An 18,333-nucleotide genomic window follows, 5' to 3' on the forward strand; every position below is an offset into this window, starting at 1 on the left:
AGCTGGACTTGCTGGGCGGGCAGTGGTCTGGAAACTCAGAATGTCCGGCATCAGATGTTAGAAGAGTTCAAGGACCAGTGGACCCAATGCTGACGAAATCTGTTTTGTGTTTTTCTAAATCCTTTTTTTAAAACATGGTTTAAAATTGAAGTATAGTCAATTTACAATATTGCGTTAGTTTCAGGTGTACAGCAAAGTGACTCAGTTATACATATCTATATAGAGATATGTATCCTTTTTTTTTTTTGTCTTTTTGCCTTTTCTAGGGCTGCTCCTTCGGCATATGGAGGTTCCCAGGCTAGGGGTCAAAACGGACCTGTAGCCACCAGCCTACGCCAGAGCCACAGCAACACGGGATCCGAGCTGCGTCTGCAACCCGCACCACAGCTCACGGCAATGCCAGATCCTTAACCCACTGAGCAAGGGCAGGGATCGAACCCACAACCTCATGGTTCCTAGTCGGATTCATTAACCACTGCGACACGACAGGAACTCCAAGATATATACCCTTTTTCAGATTCTTAACCTACTGAGCGAGGCCAGGGATCAAACTTGCAACCTCATGGTTCCCAGTTGGATTCATTAACCACTGAGCCACGACGGGAACTCCCAAAACATCTAACATTACATTGTAATACAGGTTATTACAAGATATTGACGATAGTTCCCTGTGCTGTACAGTAAGTCCTTGTTTATCTCTTATATATTACTACTGTGTATCTGTAAATCCCTAACTAAGCCTGTTCAAGTAGCTTCTTGAAGGTCAACGATGACATTTTAAAAAATTACTGTTCAGGAGTTTCCTTTGTGCCTCAGTGATTAATGAATCCGACTGGGAACCATGAGGTTGCAGGTTCGATCCCTGGCCTTGCTCCGTGGGTTAAGGATCTGGTGTTGCTGTGAGCTGTAGCGTAGGTCACAGACACAGCTCTGCTCGGATCCCGCATTGCTAAGGCTCTGGTGTAGGCCCAAGGCTAGAGCTCCGATTCGACCCCTAGCCTGGGAACCTCCCTATGCCATGGGTGCAGACCTAGAAAAGCAGCAAAAAAAAGAAAAAAAAAATTACTGTTCAAAAATAATTTCAAACAGCTACATACACATAGATATATCATTTTTAGAGGACACCTGTAAGGTTAAGGTGTTAGGACTGATTCAGAGTTGGATTCAGAGCACTTCGCGTGTTAAGGAAGGAATGCTGACCCGAATTTACAAATAGATGCCAAAGCCGGTGAAAATTCCATGTCCACTAGGCCAGAATCAATTGCATTCCAGGGGATTACATTTGCATATCTATGGACAAGATTCATTTGCATTACTATCCATCTTCTACACTTTACAGAGTTGTAAAGTAGCTCCGAAACAATGACAGGTGCAGGTCACCCAATGCAGAAGCTAGACAGGCTCCACGTTCATCTTTTCTTGCCCATTTCCCAGTCTTTGATAATTTTCTTGATATTACATTTTTTTTTGTCTTTTGTCTTTTTTGTTGTTGTTGTTGCTATTTCTTGGGCCGCTCCCGCGGCACATGGAGGTTCCCAGGCCAGGGGTTGAATCGGAGCTGTAGCCACCGGCCTACGCCAGAGCCACAGCAACGCGGGATCCGAGCCGCGTCTGCAACCTACACCACAGCTCACGGTAACGCCGGATCGTCAACCCACTGAGCAAGGGCAGGGACCGAACCTGCAACCTCATGGTTCCTAGTCGGATTCGTTAACCACTGCGCCACGACGGGAACTCCGATATTACATTTTTTAATTCTTTTCATTTTTTAAAGTTTTATTGAAGTATAATTGACGTACAATGTTGTGCCATTTTCTGCTCTACAGCGAAGTGACCTCGTCACAAATATATATACATTACCTTTCGTACGTTATCTTCCACCACGGTCTGTTCCAAGTGACTGGGTAGAGTTCCCTGTGCTACACAGTAGGACTTCATTTATTAATTTATTTTTGAAGAAGGAATACATTCGCATGGTTGAAGTTCAAAAGGTGTGATAGTGAGGTCTCCTCCCCACTTCTGACCTCCTCCCCTCAGGACCTCTTGGATGCAGCCATTTCGAGCAATTTCTTTTCTTTTTTTTTTTTTTGTCTTTTTGCCTTTTCTGGGACTGCTCCCCCAGCACATGGAGGTTCCCAGGCTGGGGGTCTAATCGGAGCTGTAGTTGCTGGCCTACGCCAGAGCCACAGCAATGCGGGATCCTTAACCCACTGAGCAAGGTCAGGGATCGAACTCGCAACTTCATGGTTCCTAGTCGGATTCGTTAATCACTGAGCTACGACGGGAACTCCGTGAGCAATTTCTTTTACATTTTTTCTTTTTAATTTTTTATGGGTGTAGCTGCAGCAGATGGAGGTTCCCAGGCCAGGAGTCGAATCGGAGCTGCAGCAGCTGGCCTACGGCACAGCCACAGCAATGCCAGATGTCTGCAACCTACACTGCAGCTTGTGGCAACGTCAGATCCTTAACCCACTGAGGGAGTCCAGGGATGGAGTCCAAATCCGCATGGATACTAGTCGGGTTCACAGGTTCATTTCCACTGGGTCACAATGGGAACTCCTGCTAGCAATTTTTCTTTCTTTCTTTCTTTCTCTCTCTCTCTCTTTCTTTCTTTCTTTCTTTACCTTTCTTTCTTTTTTCTTTCTTTCTTTCCCTCTTTCTTTCTTTCTTTCTTTCCTTCCTTCCTTCCTTCCTTCCTTCTTTCCTTCTTTCTTTCGCCACACCTGCAGCATATGGCGGTCCCCAGGCTAGGGGTTTAATCGGAGCTACAGCTCCTGGCCTATACCACAGCCACAGCAATGCCAGATCTGAGCTGCATCTGTGACATATATCACAGCTCATGGCAATGCCAGATGCCTAACCCACTGAGTGAGGCCTGGTATCAAACCTGTGTCTACATGGATCCTAGTCAGATTCGTTTCAGCTGAGCCACGACGGGACCTTCCCTGCTAGCAATTACTTAAGTTGCTTCCAAGAGATGCTATGCATAAGAAGCAAACATGTGGAGTTCCCGTCATGGCGCAGTGGTTAATGAATCCAACTAGGAACCATGAGGTTGCAGGTTCAATCCCTGGCCTTGCTCAGGGGGTTAAGGATCTGGTGTTGCCATGAGCTATGGTGTAGGCTACAGACGTGGCTCGGATCCGCGTTGCTGTGGCTCTGGCGTAGGCCGGCGGCTACAGCTCTGATTCGATCCCTAGCCTGGGAACCTCCATATGCCGCAGGAGCGGCCCAAAGAAATAGCAAAAAGACAAAAAAAAAAGCAAACATGTTAAGAAGAGGACATACACAGGTTTGCCTATTAAAAAGACATTATATTCCATGTACTATTCTTGTGTTTTTAATTTTTTTTATTTTTGGCTGCACCTGTGGCATACAGGAGTTCTTGGGCCAGGAACCTGAGTTCCACTGCCAGGGATCAATCCCAAGCCATGGCAGCAACCCAAGCAACAGCAATGACAATGCTAGACCCTCAACCTACTGAGCCAGAAGGGAACTCCTGTTCTTGTGTTCTTTAAATTCAACAATATGTCTTAGAGATTACTCTATAAACGAGTCCCAAAAATTCCTTTAAGATTTCTTCAGATCCGAGCTGTGTCTGTGACCTACACCACAGCTCAAGGCAATGCTGGATCCTTAACAGGCCAGGGATCGAACCTGCATCCTCATGGATGCTAGTCAGATTCATTTCCGTTGAGCCATGATAACTCCTAATACATCCCTTATTGATGGCAGGGTGCTTTCTGAGTAAATAGGTAATTAAAAGTTATTAAGGGGTGGATGAGAAAGAAGGCAGAAGAGACTGTAAGAGAAAGATTTTTTTTTTGTCTTTGTAGTTATTTCTTGGGCCGCTCCCGCAGCATATGGAGGTTCCCAGGCTAGGGGTTGAATCAGAGCTGTAGCCACCGGCCTACGCCAGAGCCACAGCAACGCAGGATCCGAGCCGCGTCTGCGACCTACACCACAGCTCAAGGCAACGCCGGATCTTTAACCCACTGAGCAAGGGCAGGGACCGAACCTGCAACCTCATGGTTCCTAGTCGGATTCGTTAACCACTGCGCCACGACGGAACTCCCAGAGAAAGATTTTTTAGTAGAATGGTAGTATTAGTAGTTCGTACCTCAGTTTCTTCATCTAGGAAATGGGACTGATGATTCTAACGGTCCCTCCCTTACAGAGTTGTGAAGGTAAAATGGGTTAATTCCTGTAAATTGCTTACAGCAGGACTTGATCTACTACTTGGAAATGGGAGCTCTCAGTATTTGTCATTATCTTCCTTTGGAAAGTTTGATGGTGAAAGAAGGAAGAAAACTGAGTGGGAAGCATCCAGAAAATAATTTTTTTAGAGTAAGCAGGGAGGGAAGTAGTAACAGCACCTAAATGAGCTGACTCTGTGCCACATTGTGCATTGTGGTTGTGCCCATTGGATGGATGAGGAAACCAAGTCACAGAGAATTTTGTTCCTTGGGGCAAAGCTGCCCAGCTGGCAAGTAAGGCAGCTGGATTCACATGCAGACAGTCTGATGTCAGCAGCCACACCCTCAGCCTCTGTACAGTTCTGCCTTGTGATCTGGGGAAGAAAGGAACAGGGGAAAGGGATAGAAGAGAAAGGGCGTTGTGGAGCCAGAGCTCAGATGGGAAGCCTTCTGGTAGAGGGAGCAGCGGAGGAGATGCGGCGATGGGGGTGGGACATCCAGCCTCCTTTGGAAGCTGACAAGAAGGCCAGAGAGCAGCCGCAGACAGGTAGAGGCAGAGGAAGATGGCCCAGTTGGCTAGTTTGGGGAAGTGGGAGGTGGGCTGGCTCAGGAGCTTGAGAAGATCAAGTGCAAAGGCCCAGAGGAGGGAGGGGAGGAATTAGGCCCTGGAAGGAACAGATGGACAGTGGCTAGAGCAGCGTGAGCCAAGGGATGCGGAGGGAGATGAAGGAAGCAGGGATGGAGGGCACAGATCCTCCAGGGAGGCCCTCTGGCCATTTTACCTCTGCGTGAGTTACTGATGCATTTTGAACAGAGAGGGGATAAGGTCTGGTTTGCTTTTTAAAGGATCCCTGGTTGCCTGTGTGTGTGTGCGTGTATGTGTGTGTACTTGCACACGTTTCCAACGGCAGTAGCAGGGGGCTCAGGAGACAGGTGCAACGGCTCAGGTGGCAGATGATGTTTTACTGAGCTCTAAGCCACGTGCAGCACAAAGGTAGCCTCTGAGGCCACAGTGCCGAAGGATCCAGGCCAGGTCTTTGCCTTGTTGAAGCTCTCAGTATAATGCAGGCTTTCTCAACCCTAGTGACATGGGGGCCTGTTCTGGGCATTTTAGGGTATTATAGCAGTATCCCTGCTCTCTCCCTCCTTGATGCCAGCAGCACCCTCGCCGCCCCCCTCCAGATGGGACAACCCGAAATGTCTTCAGACATCGCCACTGGTCTGGTGGGGGAGACAGACAAACAGCAAATAAATGCTTGCTCTTGTTTCCGGGATGGTGACTGCTAGGAAGTGAAGCGAGCAGGTCAGCAGGGATCCTGAAGCCTCTGCCCTCCGACTGTCATTTCCCTGCGTCCCTTACGTCTCTCCCCATCCCCACCCACACGGTGGCCATCTGCCTGACGGTCAAGGACCATCCCCCTCCCCTTTCCACTTGCCCTTCCCCCTCCCTCCATTAATCCTGCCAGTCCCTCTGAGAAAAAGGATGAAACAAAACAAGCCATCTAGAGAACACCTCTTCGCCGAGGTGGGGGCAAGTCCTAATTGCCTCTTTGTGGCTTGTAACATGACTCTGTCCGTGCCGTGCTCCAAAGGTGAGCCCTGCTGTCACCACTCCCGAAGTTGGCCTCGGTTCCCTCGGGCCAAAAGGGAACAAAACAAAACGAGATATTTAAGACACGGCTCTACCTCAATCCGTTTTTCACGTAAGGAACAGAGAGGCCTGCTGTGTGCACGCTGGAGGCAGAGAGCTCCAAGGGTGCTTGTTTTCACAGTCGAATAGACTATCTCGGGGTGCAGCTTGCTGAGGCTGCCGGCCTGGCTACAGGCCATTTGAGTGGGGCCCTGCCTGGGCCAGTAAGGTGCCTGGGGAAGGGGGCTGGGGTCAGCCCTTAGCTCTCCTTAGAGGCCAGCTCCATCACGAAGACACTTGGTCTGGCTTCTTTTATTTAGCCTGATTCTATCCCCTGATTCTATTTCCTGAAATATTAAGAGAGACATGTTTTAATCTATTTTTATTAGCTCATGGCTTATTCATACCACCACAGAAGCTGCTTGTTTAGGCCTGTGCTGGCTTTGCGAACCAGAGCCACAATGGTTGAACTTCTTTCTTGCTTTTCATTTAAGCTAAGGTTTCCCCCCTCTCAGCACAGTGGATGTTTGGGTCACAGTATTCCTTGTTGTGCGGCTTTCCTGTTCGCAGAAGGAAAGCATCCTGGGTCTCCACCCACTAGATGCCAATAGCATCTGCCATGCCACCCCCCGCCCCCTAGTTGTGACAACCCAGAAGTCTCCAGACATTGCCACATGCCCCTTGCGGGGGTGGAGGGAGGTTGGGGGTGGGGACAAAGCACTCCTGGTGGAGAACCACTGAATTTGAGGAATTGTTATATTCCTGATTGTCAAGATGGCGACGTGTCCCCCTGGACACCTAGCTTGTGGTTTGTGGGGAGAGAGGAGCTTTCTCTGGGCCTTTGAAAGAGCGTGATCTCAAGATTGCCCAGCTTCATCATGTACTACTTAAAGCTTATGTGCAAAGGAGTCAAACTCCCGAAAGAAAACACAGATCCTGCAGTTGCTGTTGGTAGATTTTAGCCTTGTATCTGCTCTGCTTGGTTCGGCTTCTCTTTTGTTTCTTTAGAGGAAGGCGAAGGCACAGGGTTCAGGAATGTGGAGTCATCCCTGGGGTGGAAGTCTGACCTCTGGCACCGGCCTGCTGTGTGACCTTGGGCAGCTGGCTTCACCTCTCTGGGCTCTGTTCCAGCTCCCTAACAATGCTCCCTACCTCCGGGAGTCAGGCTGCGTAAAGTGCTGACTGAGCCAGTGCCAGGCCCAGGGCGAGCCTGTAGACGCTGTTGAGACCACTCTGTGCACTGGGGGTTTGAGAGGCCTCACTGGATAATCTCTCGATTGAGGCCGGCAGCATTTGCTTTTCTTTATTCTCTGCTTATCAGCAACATTCCATCAGACCCAGTATTGGCCCTTAGTAGGCCTTGCCTGGGCTTCCTTTTTCAATCCCTGGCCCTCCCAGGATTCCATCTGCCACCATACCTTTGTCTCTGTCCCCAGCCGAATTGCTGTTTTCCAGATAACCTCAGACCTACCCGAATGCCAACAGCATTCCTCAAACAGAGCAGAGCTGCCAGAATAAGCCGGCAGCTTCCTGCTCTTTGCCCCAGAAAACATTTCAAGTGATCAAGTGATTGGGGTGGTGGGGGGAGGATGCTGCAGCTGCTTATGCAACAAGCTTTAATCCCAGGGTAAAATCCACCACGCGAAATGGCCGTGTATTTTATTTCCTCAAGTGGGGTCGGAAAGTTAGATCGGCCAGAAACTCCTCATTCTATTTGTTTTCCCCAAAGCAGCACCCACAGACACACGGAGTATTCTTATGGGATGGCTGTGGATGGCCGTGGATGGCCGCTGCCCACACAGCCAGGCGGGAGCACAGAGGCTGATGAGCTCTGGCCTCCTGTCCCCGGTCTGGTCTCCCTGGGCTCAGTTCCACCCCCAGGAAGAGGAGGTCCCTCCCTTCTGGTGAGGCCCAGGCCTGTTGTCCTTTGTCAGATCTGGTGGTGGTGGCGGCAGTGCCCCCCCCTTCCCCCCCCCGCATCTTGGCTTCTTTAGCCTAAAATATAGCAAAATATAGCAACGAAATCCCCTCCCTCTTCATAAAGCCGGGGCCCTGCCCCTGCGGTACCGTGTCCTTGGGTTCTTGGCTTGTTCCTATTTGACATAAGATTCCCAGCCAGGAAGAATTTATGTGTGCTCGGTGGGCATCTGTCGTCCGTGGGGGTGGGGGTGGGGGACGGGGGCAGGGCGAGCAGGCCATCAGCGCCACCGTTTTCTTTGTGGCAGCGGACTGTGTGGGATGAGAAAGCCCACAAGCCCTAATTTTAGCAGGAGAAGGGGAGGCTTTATTGGTCCATCCTTTTACCTCCTGGCACATGGCTGCGTCACCTCGGGACGCTTTCTCCAGCCTCTCAAGAATGGGGTTTATTTAGCCTTTGGGGTTCCAGCTTGCTGGGGTTTTTTGTTTTGTTTTGTTTTGTGTTTTTAAACCTTGTTAATCAAGCACCTTGTCTTTTTTAAAAAAAGAAGCCAGTGCGTGTGGGCTTTTAAAGATCCTTTTGGATTGGCCTTTTCTTTCTTGGGCTGCCCACCAGTTACAGAGGAGGAACCCGGCAAAGACCTCCGAATACTATTGAAATGGGTGGAATTATAAGCAGTTCTGAAACACGAGTTAATGTTTTACTGGGGAGCAGGGCCAGAGATATGGGGGTGGGGGGATTGCCAAGGGGTAGGGCTGTGTGTGAAATAGCTGTTCCATCTGCCTGTGGGGACCCAGAGAAGCGGTGGAAATAAATTTCAGCAAAAATCCTTATAAAGCTCATGGGCTTGGTCTGCCCGCCGAGGGCCCAGCTCCCCCAGAAGATCCACACAGGGATGACTGTGGCAGGAAGGGCGAAGCAGTGGGTGTAGGCCTGACTAATAATGGGGGTTCTTGTTCCCTGGCTGGGTTTGACATCTTTCTTTCTCCCTCTGGATTTAAATGGCTTCTCAGCCCGAGAGGCACTGCCTGTGCCCTGGATTCAGAAGGTACACGCCTCCTTGGGAAGCCAAGGCGAGAGACAGCGGCTCACTCACTCTCTCTCTCTCTCTCTCTCTTTCTGCATCTGCCGGGAGAGCTGCCGCTGGTATTTTTCCACAGGCCTTTTCTGCGCTCTCAGGGCCTAGCTTTTCCCGGCCAGGCCCAGAGTCCGAGAGAGGGTTAATAGGCAGGAAGCTGAAGCCATCGCAGACTAATACGGAAGTCAGATTTTTGTTTAACTGACAGGTTTAGCAGGCCTCCGCCGTGGGGGAGGGGGCCGGGAGGGGAAGGGAAGTCTGTAGCTCTAGGCATGTGGCCTGCTAGGAGCGCATTTGGCCTTTCTTAGGGTAAGGACCGAAGCTGCTGGGGGTGCGGGGCTGGCATCCCGGCCAGGAGGCAGGAGCCGGATTTGGTTTTCGTTTGAGCTCTGGATGGGGGTGGGGGGCGGTGAGAGGTGAGATTCTGGGCCGAGGCGAAGGGCTCTCTGGCCTGCTTTGTCCAGGAGGCAGTCTGACAATGACTATGCAAACTTGACCACTGGGTGCCCCTCCTCCCTGCCAGCCCGAGTCTTCTGTCCTCTGAGAAGCCAGGGCTGCTCTGGAACCATCTGGGGGGCTTGCCTGCCCGGTCTCTTCGGCCTCAGAGGCCTGCCTCCAGCCTCTTTTTTTTTTTTTTTTTTCCTCTTGTTCCCTGGGCTGTTTTCCTGGGGCTCCCCACGCTTCGGCCTCAGTCCGCCCCTCACCTCCCTGGGGGCGGGGGTGGGGGAAGAACGTTCTGCTGGATTGTTCTAGAAAAAGGACCAGCCTTCCAGCGAGAGAGCCGTTTCCGTGGGGGCAGATGAGGGTGAGCCCTTCCAGCTCACCCCCAAATCGCTCTTGCTTGGGGCCTCCGGGCCTCAGGCTTTGCTGGAGCAGGTCAGGCTGGCTGCACTGGCTTGCCCGTGCCGGGAACTCTAGCCAGGGTGTGGGAGAAGGGCGTCTGGGGGCCCCTTCCCTAAGTTTTTCTTGCTGCAAAAGGCCTAGCTTAGCCTGTCTTTTTCTATGCACAGGATGGCTCTTGCTCACCAGAGCCTCACAAAGATAATCGCTCAGGAAGTGTTTCCGCCAATCCGAGGCCGCCTTACACTCCGATTTGCCGGGGCAGCCAATCGGGGATGAGCTTTTATTAGGCGGCCAGATCATCAAGCCGAAGTGCCAAACCCTTTTTCTGTGAGAACTAGGAGCCTGTCCTCCATGTTTTATAAGTATTGACATTACACAGTGTTAACAATGCATCCACAGAGGTAAGCTCGACTTTTTAACCATCTTTTCTCCCCCTCCCTCTGAGACATCCGCATTGTGGGCGAGCAGTGTGATTTCTCTGTGGCTGGCCGTGCCACACTCACCCCCACAGCACTTAGGTTAACTTGGAACTGTTTAGAGAGAATTTTTTTGCTTTCTTGGGTCACATGGCTAAGTAGCCATTAGCCAGAGCTTGATTCTGCAAACTGGCAAGGGCCTGGCACACCTTTTCTTCCACCAGGACATGGTGTTTCTAGAAGAGTGTGAAGCTAGATCCTGGTATTGCCAAAAAAGAAAGCTTTTTTTTTTTTTTTTCCCCTCCCCTTCCCTCCTCTCTCTTTTTCTCTCTCTCTCTCTCTCCCTCTCTCTGAGCAGTACCCCCCCTCCCCCCCCTGCACTATTGTCTTCTCTTGTGTCACATGCCTGCTGGGGGAAGAAAATGGAAGGTAAGCAAGCAGGCTCCCCTCCAAGGAGAGCTCATGGCAGAGAGCAAAAGCAGGCAAGTTTACCTCTCCAAAGAGGTGCTGGGAAGGCTGGACCCAGTTCTGACCAGCGTGGACGTGTGTTTGAGAAAGAACCAAGCCCTGAGCAGAGCAGTGCTAAGGCGAGAGCCTGGCTCCTGGGGCCTAGGTGGGAGGTGGTGGCTCCCCAAGGTCTTTTCTCTTCCTGCAGGGTTGCTTCACTTGAAACTACATTGTTCAGCCTTTTTTCCTGACTTCTGTTGATACAGAGTGTTCTTCTGCAAGCCAGCCTACAGCCAGCAAATGTTTCTGAAAGTGTTTTCTAGGCTTTGGAGGAAGTTTTTGGAGCAGGGATGGGGAGTGGGGGGCGGGGGGAGTGTAGGAGGTGTGTGTGGGGGGGAGTTGGACATCCTCTTGCAATAAATCTGAGGACTCTTTTTTTGAATCCCTTAGCTTTTCTCTCCTCTTGCATGGTTTTCAATGAACTCATGTATTTCTCCTTGTTTGCATTTTCTTTTCCCTCTTTTACATTGTATCCTCCTCTGTCCTGTGTGAGGAAATAAAAAAAAAATCCTGTCTGTGGCTCATGATAGCATTCCATATTCAGTGGTTGGGTTGTGGTGGTGGTGGTGGTGGTGGTGTTGTGTGTGTGTGTGCTTTTAATAATCCCGTGTAACTGTTTAAAAAAATTTCCTTTTTGATCAAGTCCCAAATCTGCCAGCCTGTTCTCTCTTCTTAACTGTGGAAAAATGAGACGGTTGCTTGACCATTTGTTGGGTAAGTAAAGCAATCCATTGCCTCTGTGACCATGTATAGAGTGTGGCGAACCTTTGGGGTCTGTTTGTAACAGGGGGGTCTTGGCTGCAGCCGTTGGGGGCTTTTGATGAGCAGGAACCCAGGCAGGGCTTTTGGAATAGGGTCTTGATTTTAGGGGACTGTTTGAATCCACTGTTTTTTTTCCTAATAACCTGCAGCTAGGATTGAAGATTAGACTTCCTGTTTACGCTCAGCCAGGGAACAAATGTTCAGTTCATTGTGACTTGACTGGAGACCTTGAATGGGGTTTGTTTGGATATTAGCTAGAAAACTCTGGGTAGGTGAACTGCTTGTGAAATGTAAGCAAGTGCTTGTTCTTAAGCGTCTCAGAGCCTTGAACATGGGGGGGGGGAGGGAGGAGCTGGGGGGGGGTGTGCGTGTGGGGGGGTGTCAGTACTTATGTGTTAGGAGGTGTACATGTCTGTCAAATCCCACCCACCACCAGACTTGGTCTGCCTGGGGACTCAGTACACAACAGACCCGGCCTTTTTCCACGCCTGACCCCCACACACATCTGTATGCACGCTCCCCTTTACTTCTGATTTATTTCTCACTTTTTTTTTTTTAAAAAACATTTCCCCTGATCTCTTAATGCTGGAGAGTGGGGGGGGAAAAAAAAAAAAGGAGACTCTTGTTGAGCGTTCGCCTCAGAATTTCCCTAGAAGTTCACTCCTTAAATTTCCAGCCTGGAGCCCAATCCAGCAGGACTGTTCAGTGCTGGAAATATATTCCGTTGCTCTGTTTTGCCAACTTTATGGAATCCATCATCTTCCTTCTTTTAAAGTGCTGTCCAGCCACCCACCTTGTAGGACCAAGTGGAAAAAGGCTCATTTAATAAGGAGAGATGTACCCAGTTCTAAGGTGAGAGGAGTCGGTGTTAAGACACGCCAGCTCTCAGAGGAAAAGTCCAGGCCGTTCTTGATGTTACATACTTAACCCTGAACTGCTTGTGTGCTGCTTCCCCACACAGGAGAGTTCAGACACTTGGCTATTTTCTTTGTTCTTATCTCCTGGAGGTAAATGGAAATTGCACCTTGAGGTTCTTGTGGCCCCCTCAGGAGCAATGTCTCATCACAAGACTCTTGGATTTTGGTGGCTTCAGTGTTTGCATAATAGTGTATTTGTTGGGCTAAGGGCCAGGCGTCTGTCCTCCAGTAGCTCGTGTTAAAATGGCTCCCCCAGGTTTGCAAAGCCAAGGTCTGTTTTCAAGGATGCAGCCTCAGCCAGTTCCGAGCCCTGGACCAGGTCAGCCACTTGCCTCTGGTACTGTGGCCACCAGCAAACATGAGTCTGTAAAAAGTTAATTGCTTTCAAAGTAGCCTTATTTTCCAGTTTCACTGGGGGGGGTGGGAGGGCCAATACCAAATGTCTGCATTGCAGCAGGACTAGGTAGGGACAGCAGTGCTGGCTCACAGTGCAGCCCAATGGGCTTCCTCTTTCCAGCTTTTGAACCAATAGACTTGAAGGAAAGGTTACAGATTGACAATTGCTGTGGCCAGACTAAGAGTGGGCCTTCTGGAAATTTCTACCATCTTGGTTCCTTTTAGGAAAAACAGATCTGTGGAGCTGAGTCCTCGCCTACATTTCCTGCCTTAGGGCATTTCCCCTCCCCCCCTTCTTTTTAACTTCAAGGTAGATATCCCGATTGTAAATTGCGGAGGGAGGAACAGACTCTTGGGCTGTTTTTCTTTTTCCTTCTGTCTCCTCAGTCTCCAAAGAGGATGCAAGGAACAAACAGACACACTGGAGCTTTTGATTCCTCCCCCCACCCACCCCCCCTTCACGACCCTCCAGGATGGATTCACTTTCTGCTTTGGGAAATTAAGTGGCATTCACGTGGGGGAGGGGGAGTAGCTGCTTTTATTAGCTCCAGAAAATGGTCAGTGTTCTGTCTGTAACTAGGAATTAATTATATATAATCACTCAGTAAACTTTTCTGCGGAGTTTTTCTAATTGCTGCGCATGAACGATGGTTAGCCTGTGGGAGCTGAGTCCAGGTACTTTTATAATTAACAGCTCAAAGATTTGAGTCTGAAAGAAAGAAACAATGGGGCCTCTTGGATTATAAAGGAGGGATGAAAACAATAGCTTTTTTTTCCTTCTTCTTTCTTTCTTGTTACCCCTTTTCTTTTCGACTAAACATGCCCCCTTTCCTTTCCCCTGGAGAACAGTGGGCAAATGGCTTCAGGTCTTAAATAGGAGAAGGGGGAAAATGAGTCCCCCTTTCAAAAGCAGGGTGACGGCAGCCCAGAAAACCCTGCAGGCAAAGGTAGGTTTTTAAAAAAGTCCAGCCACTTCAAACGTGTGGTCTCTGCTTCTTGTGTCTCTTTCCCCCTGTGCTCTCCTGTGGCAGAGGCCACAAGCACTTGTCAGCTGGGGAGCCCCAGATCTGGCTTTGCCTCTGGTTTGACCCTGGAAAGAAAGATACGTGCCAAAGGGCCTTCACCAGCCCACAGCAGAGAGTTAGGAGAGGGGGTGGGGGGCGGGGGAGAAGCCCTTCCCTGCTCTCAAAGGCAGAACCCAGCCAGGATTCACCCCTGGCTTCAGGTTGCTAAGGCTCTGGCGGCCCTTCCCCCTCCGCCCCACGCGGCTTGCTGATAAACAAGCAGGCAGGAGCCATGTCAGCCCTGCAGCCAGCTACGCTGCCAGCCTGGCCCTCCTCGTCCAGATTACCTACCTACCGGCCGGCCGGGAGCCAGCCGCCCGTCCTCGCCCTGGCACAGCCGTGGGCACTCTGCCCTCCTTTCTCTCCTGAAGCTCAGAAACAGTCACCTTGAAAACTCCCCGCTCGCAGCTCCAGGAGGGCTCTGAGGCCATGCTCAGACCTGTAACAGTCAATTACATTATCCACCATGAGGCTATTGGTTCGGCCTGGGAAAGCAGGTTTCGCAAAACCCATTGTTAATTTCGAGGGCTCTGGTGGGGGTGGACACAAATCTAATTTGTGAGTATCCTGCGCCTGGGCTAAGGGAATGTTTTCCTGTTGTTTTCTCCTCTGCAGACTCGGATTGTCTTTCGTTGATGTTAGCTGTCTTCGGACCGGCTGGGTATTTGGTGGTGGTTCTCAGGCTTATTAAACAGCCTTTTTATTTTACTTTGGCCTCAGACTGGGGTGCAGCCCCGCAGCTTGGCTTTTCAGATGCCTGCTGCCCAGGAAGCACTTTTCATGTGACCTGGCTCCTCTGGGGGAGGGCTGCAAAGCTGGTTTCTAATCCCCCAAGAAGGGGAAATGGGCTTCTGCCCCCTCCCCAACCTGCTCCCCTTTCACATTTTTGTTGTGTGCACAGACACCTGTCTGTCTGCCCTGTGTGCCACGGGGCTGCCTAGTTCCTAACCTCCCACCCACCTCATTCGAGGGCAAGGGGGCCTCATTTTAGAGCCTGGCGTGGAAGGCTCAGGATCTGAAAAGGGAAGGGTTTTTTTTCCTTAGGAACCTGTGACTTCACAAACTCCCCCTGTCATTGCAGGTTTTTTTTTTTTTTTCCCCCTTTTTTTTTTTTTTTTAAAGCTTCTAAACGTTGGGTTGTTGGTGTCCTTTGGTTGAAGCTTTTCCTAGTTCTGATATTTAGGAAGGTGGCTTTGAAACTAGCAGGGCTGCTTAAGCAAGAGCTGCAGCTATTGAACAAACTGCTACCATTTTAGCTTCAATACAGGAATGAGGCAGTGTTGCCAGACGCCATTTTAAGAATCCTGCATAAATAGCTTAGCCACCGGTGACTCTGCCTGTTTTAGGTGAGTGCTTATATAAAGCTGCTAACCATTCCCTCCCCTCCCCCCATTTTTAAAGAAATTAATTGCAGATTTAGGAAAGCATGGTCTTTAATGTCGATGTTTTCACTCTTTCGTGATCTAGAAGAGGAAGATGTGTCTTGGGGAATTCAGTATTTCCTAACAGCCTGGACCAGTTTGGGATTTTGAATGAAAGTAGAAAGCTGGAGGAAAAGTCCTTCCGAATGATTGCATGATTCTTGAATCGCTGTGTGAGAATCCTCAGCTGTAGACCCAGAGTCTTGTGCATGCTGGTTATGTATTCTAGATGGGTGAGATATTCCTGGTTAAGAGTCTAATGGTAGGGGCACTTGAGGAAGAGAAATATCCGGGCATTGTGTATCCAGGCTTTTTTTTTTTTTTTTTCTTTTCCCTGTCCAAACTAGATCTTTTCTCTTTTTCTCTCTCTCTTCTGGAAGTGTTGAGGGGATGGGCTTCCTGGGGATTACGGACCAGCCTCGAGTCTTCGGAATTAATAATCAGAAGGCTTAAAACATCCTGGAGGTGCAGTTTATCTGCAACTTTTAATTGCTCTTTTCCAGTGCATGCAGGTTAAGAAGTAAGCAGAGGTTTTCTTGCTCAGGCATTGGGGGAGAAATCTTTTATTCTTTCCTGGGGCTGGGTATGGCATGGTCTTGGCTGTCTGTGCAGGCGCTGGTTATTTCTTCTTTAATTGCCAGAAGTGTATCCGTTTGTGTAATCCAGAGGCAAGTGATTTAGGAGAAAGTGCAGGAGGTGATGGTGGTGGCAACATACAATGTAGGCAACTAGGGGATGGTGTCTTTTCCTATTGGGGCGAGAGGCTGTCGTTTGATTTTCATCTCTTTTTACCCTTTTCCTTCAGCGGGCCCCCAGCCTCCCCAGCAGACCTAAAAAAAAAAAAAAAAAGTAATGTCAGTTTGAAACAAGGGCCGCTTGTTCCATTGTTTTTGATTTAAATAATCGAGGTTGCTGGAAGCTAGCTGATAGGGACGGAAAGAGGCTGTGTGTTTTTTCAGACTTTAATGCATTAATGACAAGAGTTCAGAGTCTTTTCTCCATGCGCAGCTGCTTTTTTTTAAAAAAGAAAACAATTATTCTTTGACTCCCCCCACCCCTCCAAATGATTGAACAGTTCTTAACCTAAAATGACCAAGCTCTGTGGGGCATTCAGACAGGTACAGATCTTTTCTTACCACCACTTTTGATGTCATACTCAGTTTTTTTTTTTCCCCTAATAACTTAACAGTAAACTAAAAATGAAAAAAAAAAAAATGAGATCAGTGGTGTAGAAAAAAGGAAGTCCCTTTAGATGTGGCTATTCAAAATGACTAATTTTGCATTCTGGTCTTTGCTTTTGTAAATGAGTTTTTTTTTTTTTTTTCCCCCTTTACATGCGTAGACACTGCAATTTCCTTTAGTCAAATACAAGTTATTGTGTGTGCTTATGTGTGTGTGGGAGGGTGGGTGTGCATGCATGTGCTTGCATGGGTTCCCTTTGAAAGGATGGCTTGCAGATCTGTGAAAAAGATGCTTTTCTGAAATTGTTGTCCTTCAGATCCTTGGCTGAAGCCGGTGATGCTATTCCTAAAGTCAGGTGATGATGCTCACTTTGTAATACTTGGAAAGATAAAGCAGCTTAACTTTCTTCTCCCTCTTCCCTGCTCCAGAATTGATTATCTTAAACTCAGCAGCAAATAGCCACCACATCACTAGTTTGCATTTTCTTAGCCTCCCAGCAGCTTTCCTGCCTGAAGTATTCAGCTCCTCCAGGCTGTTACAAGCCAAATAATTGTTCTCTTGAATACAGCCTTCCTCGGTGATTAATACACCTTTGAATGTTTTCATCGCTGCAGAAATCCTTCAAGTGGGTTTTGGGGATTCTGTTATGCATAATTGTTTCTTTCACCAGCGAACATATTGGTAGGATCCCAGATTAGCGTTTTCTCCATCACTCAAAATATGGGATCGGTTTCAAGAAGTTTAGGATTTCACAGACTTCAGAGAGAGAGGGAGGCCAATCTAGTTGCTAGAAGGATCGAGGTGGCTGTTTAATCTTTTGAAGCTGACCATCTCGCGCTCTCTGAGGGGGCTGCATGGGACTTTCTGTTCAGATTGATTTCCAGTCACCTCAAGCCAGAAACCTTCAGCAGCAGCATCCATTTGGACAGCCTGTGTGTGCTGCAGGCAGAGGGTGTTTCTGAGTTGAGAAGGGTTGCTTCTTAAGTTGGAGGAAAAAGTCTTGGTGCTAAAATCACCTGCCCCAAATCACCGTTACATTATCACGTGTTAGCGACAAGTGCTTAGGTTTCAGAGGGGCTTTCTTCTGATGCAAACCATTTGTGACAGCATGTCAGTTGTTTCTTTGGTGGTTTGTGTCCCAAGCTTGCTTTATGGGTGCAGTGTGGACGAAATTGTCCTTGGGGTTCAGTATCAGAGAGCTACGTGTGTGAATATTCTGATTGCAAAACAAACTGCCTTTCTCTCTCCACTGGCCCTCGGTGAGTTTCAGGCCTCCAAGCTCTTCTCACTGAATTCTGAGCGAGCCTCTCTTCCTATTTTGTTCCGGCATCAAACTTGGAACTCTCTCCTCAGCACACCTCCATCTGACCAGAAAGGTCCAGGCCTTTTCATTTTCAGACTTATCTTTTGTCTCATCACAGCCCCAGACCCTGAAATGCAGAAGGGACATTTTGATTCTTCCTTTCTCAGCCAGCCTCCCCTCTGTCCTGATTTTTTGAATCTTCCGATGGACAATTGCAGCCATCTCCATTGGAGATGCCCCCATTTCTTCTGGTTCAACCACAGTCCGATGAAATTGCATCTAGAGGGATGGCTCAGATTCTTATCACTTCACTGTCAGGCGAATGCTTGGAAAGTTCCTGCACCTAAGCCATTGGCGCTTAGAAAAGCAGAACTTGGCTGGCTGGGCCCGAGAGGTGTGTGTGTGTGTGTGTCTGCTGGGTCTGTGGGGAAGATAGGAAATGGCCCGCACTCAGTTCAGCGGGGAGTTCCAGGGGCTAGAGGGAGAGAAGATTCTGGTGCCTGTTTTCTCTCCTTCCCTCCCCACCCCCCAGCTCTCAGCCCGTCTTTTAAATAATCCTTCCCCATTCCACCTTTGTGGTGGGGGGAATTTGTCACAGCTCAAAAGAGTGCTGAATGCTTTCTCTAAGCCCTGCCTGCTGCAGAGAAGGCGCGTCTGGGGGTTGGGGGTGTGGAGACCCCAGTCCGGATTCCTCAGCTAA

The 18,333-nt window shown here is 49.2% G+C and overlaps 1 protein-coding gene and 1 long non-coding RNA gene across 14 annotated transcripts in view; one reads left to right on the forward strand and one right to left on the reverse strand.

The window, feature by feature from the left end:
• The first annotated feature begins 8,876 nt into the window (after positions 1-8,876).
• The window catches only part of ZMYND8 (zinc finger MYND-type containing 8), a 131,986-nt gene continuing 122,529 nt past the window's right edge, over positions 8,877-18,333 (forward strand). For 2 of the 13 annotated variants that reach the window (XM_047770943.1, XM_047770945.1), the window contains exons 1-2: positions 8,877-9,131; positions 9,833-10,066. In XM_047770943.1, coding sequence (XP_047626899.1) covers positions 10,053-10,066 — 14 coding nt within the window. In that variant the 5' untranslated portion in view covers positions 8,877-9,131; positions 9,833-10,052. Of the gene's footprint in view, positions 9,132-9,832; positions 10,067-10,488; positions 10,511-11,231; positions 11,303-14,069; positions 14,286-14,922; positions 15,074-18,333 lie in introns of those variants that run through there. The other 11 variants (XM_047770935.1, XM_047770947.1, XM_047770948.1 and 8 more) reach the window with 8 other exon arrangements.
• Positions 13,645-14,122, reverse strand: LOC125122514 (uncharacterized). Its single transcript, XR_007133837.1, has 2 exons — positions 14,019-14,122; positions 13,645-13,753 (listed from the first exon to the last, which is right to left on the reverse strand). It is a non-coding gene; the product is annotated as an uncharacterized LOC125122514 (long non-coding RNA).

The sequence above is a fragment of the Phacochoerus africanus genome, chromosome 3, assembly GCF_016906955.1.
Source record: "Phacochoerus africanus isolate WHEZ1 chromosome 3, ROS_Pafr_v1, whole genome shotgun sequence".
NCBI lineage: Eukaryota > Metazoa > Chordata > Mammalia > Artiodactyla > Suidae > Phacochoerus > Phacochoerus africanus.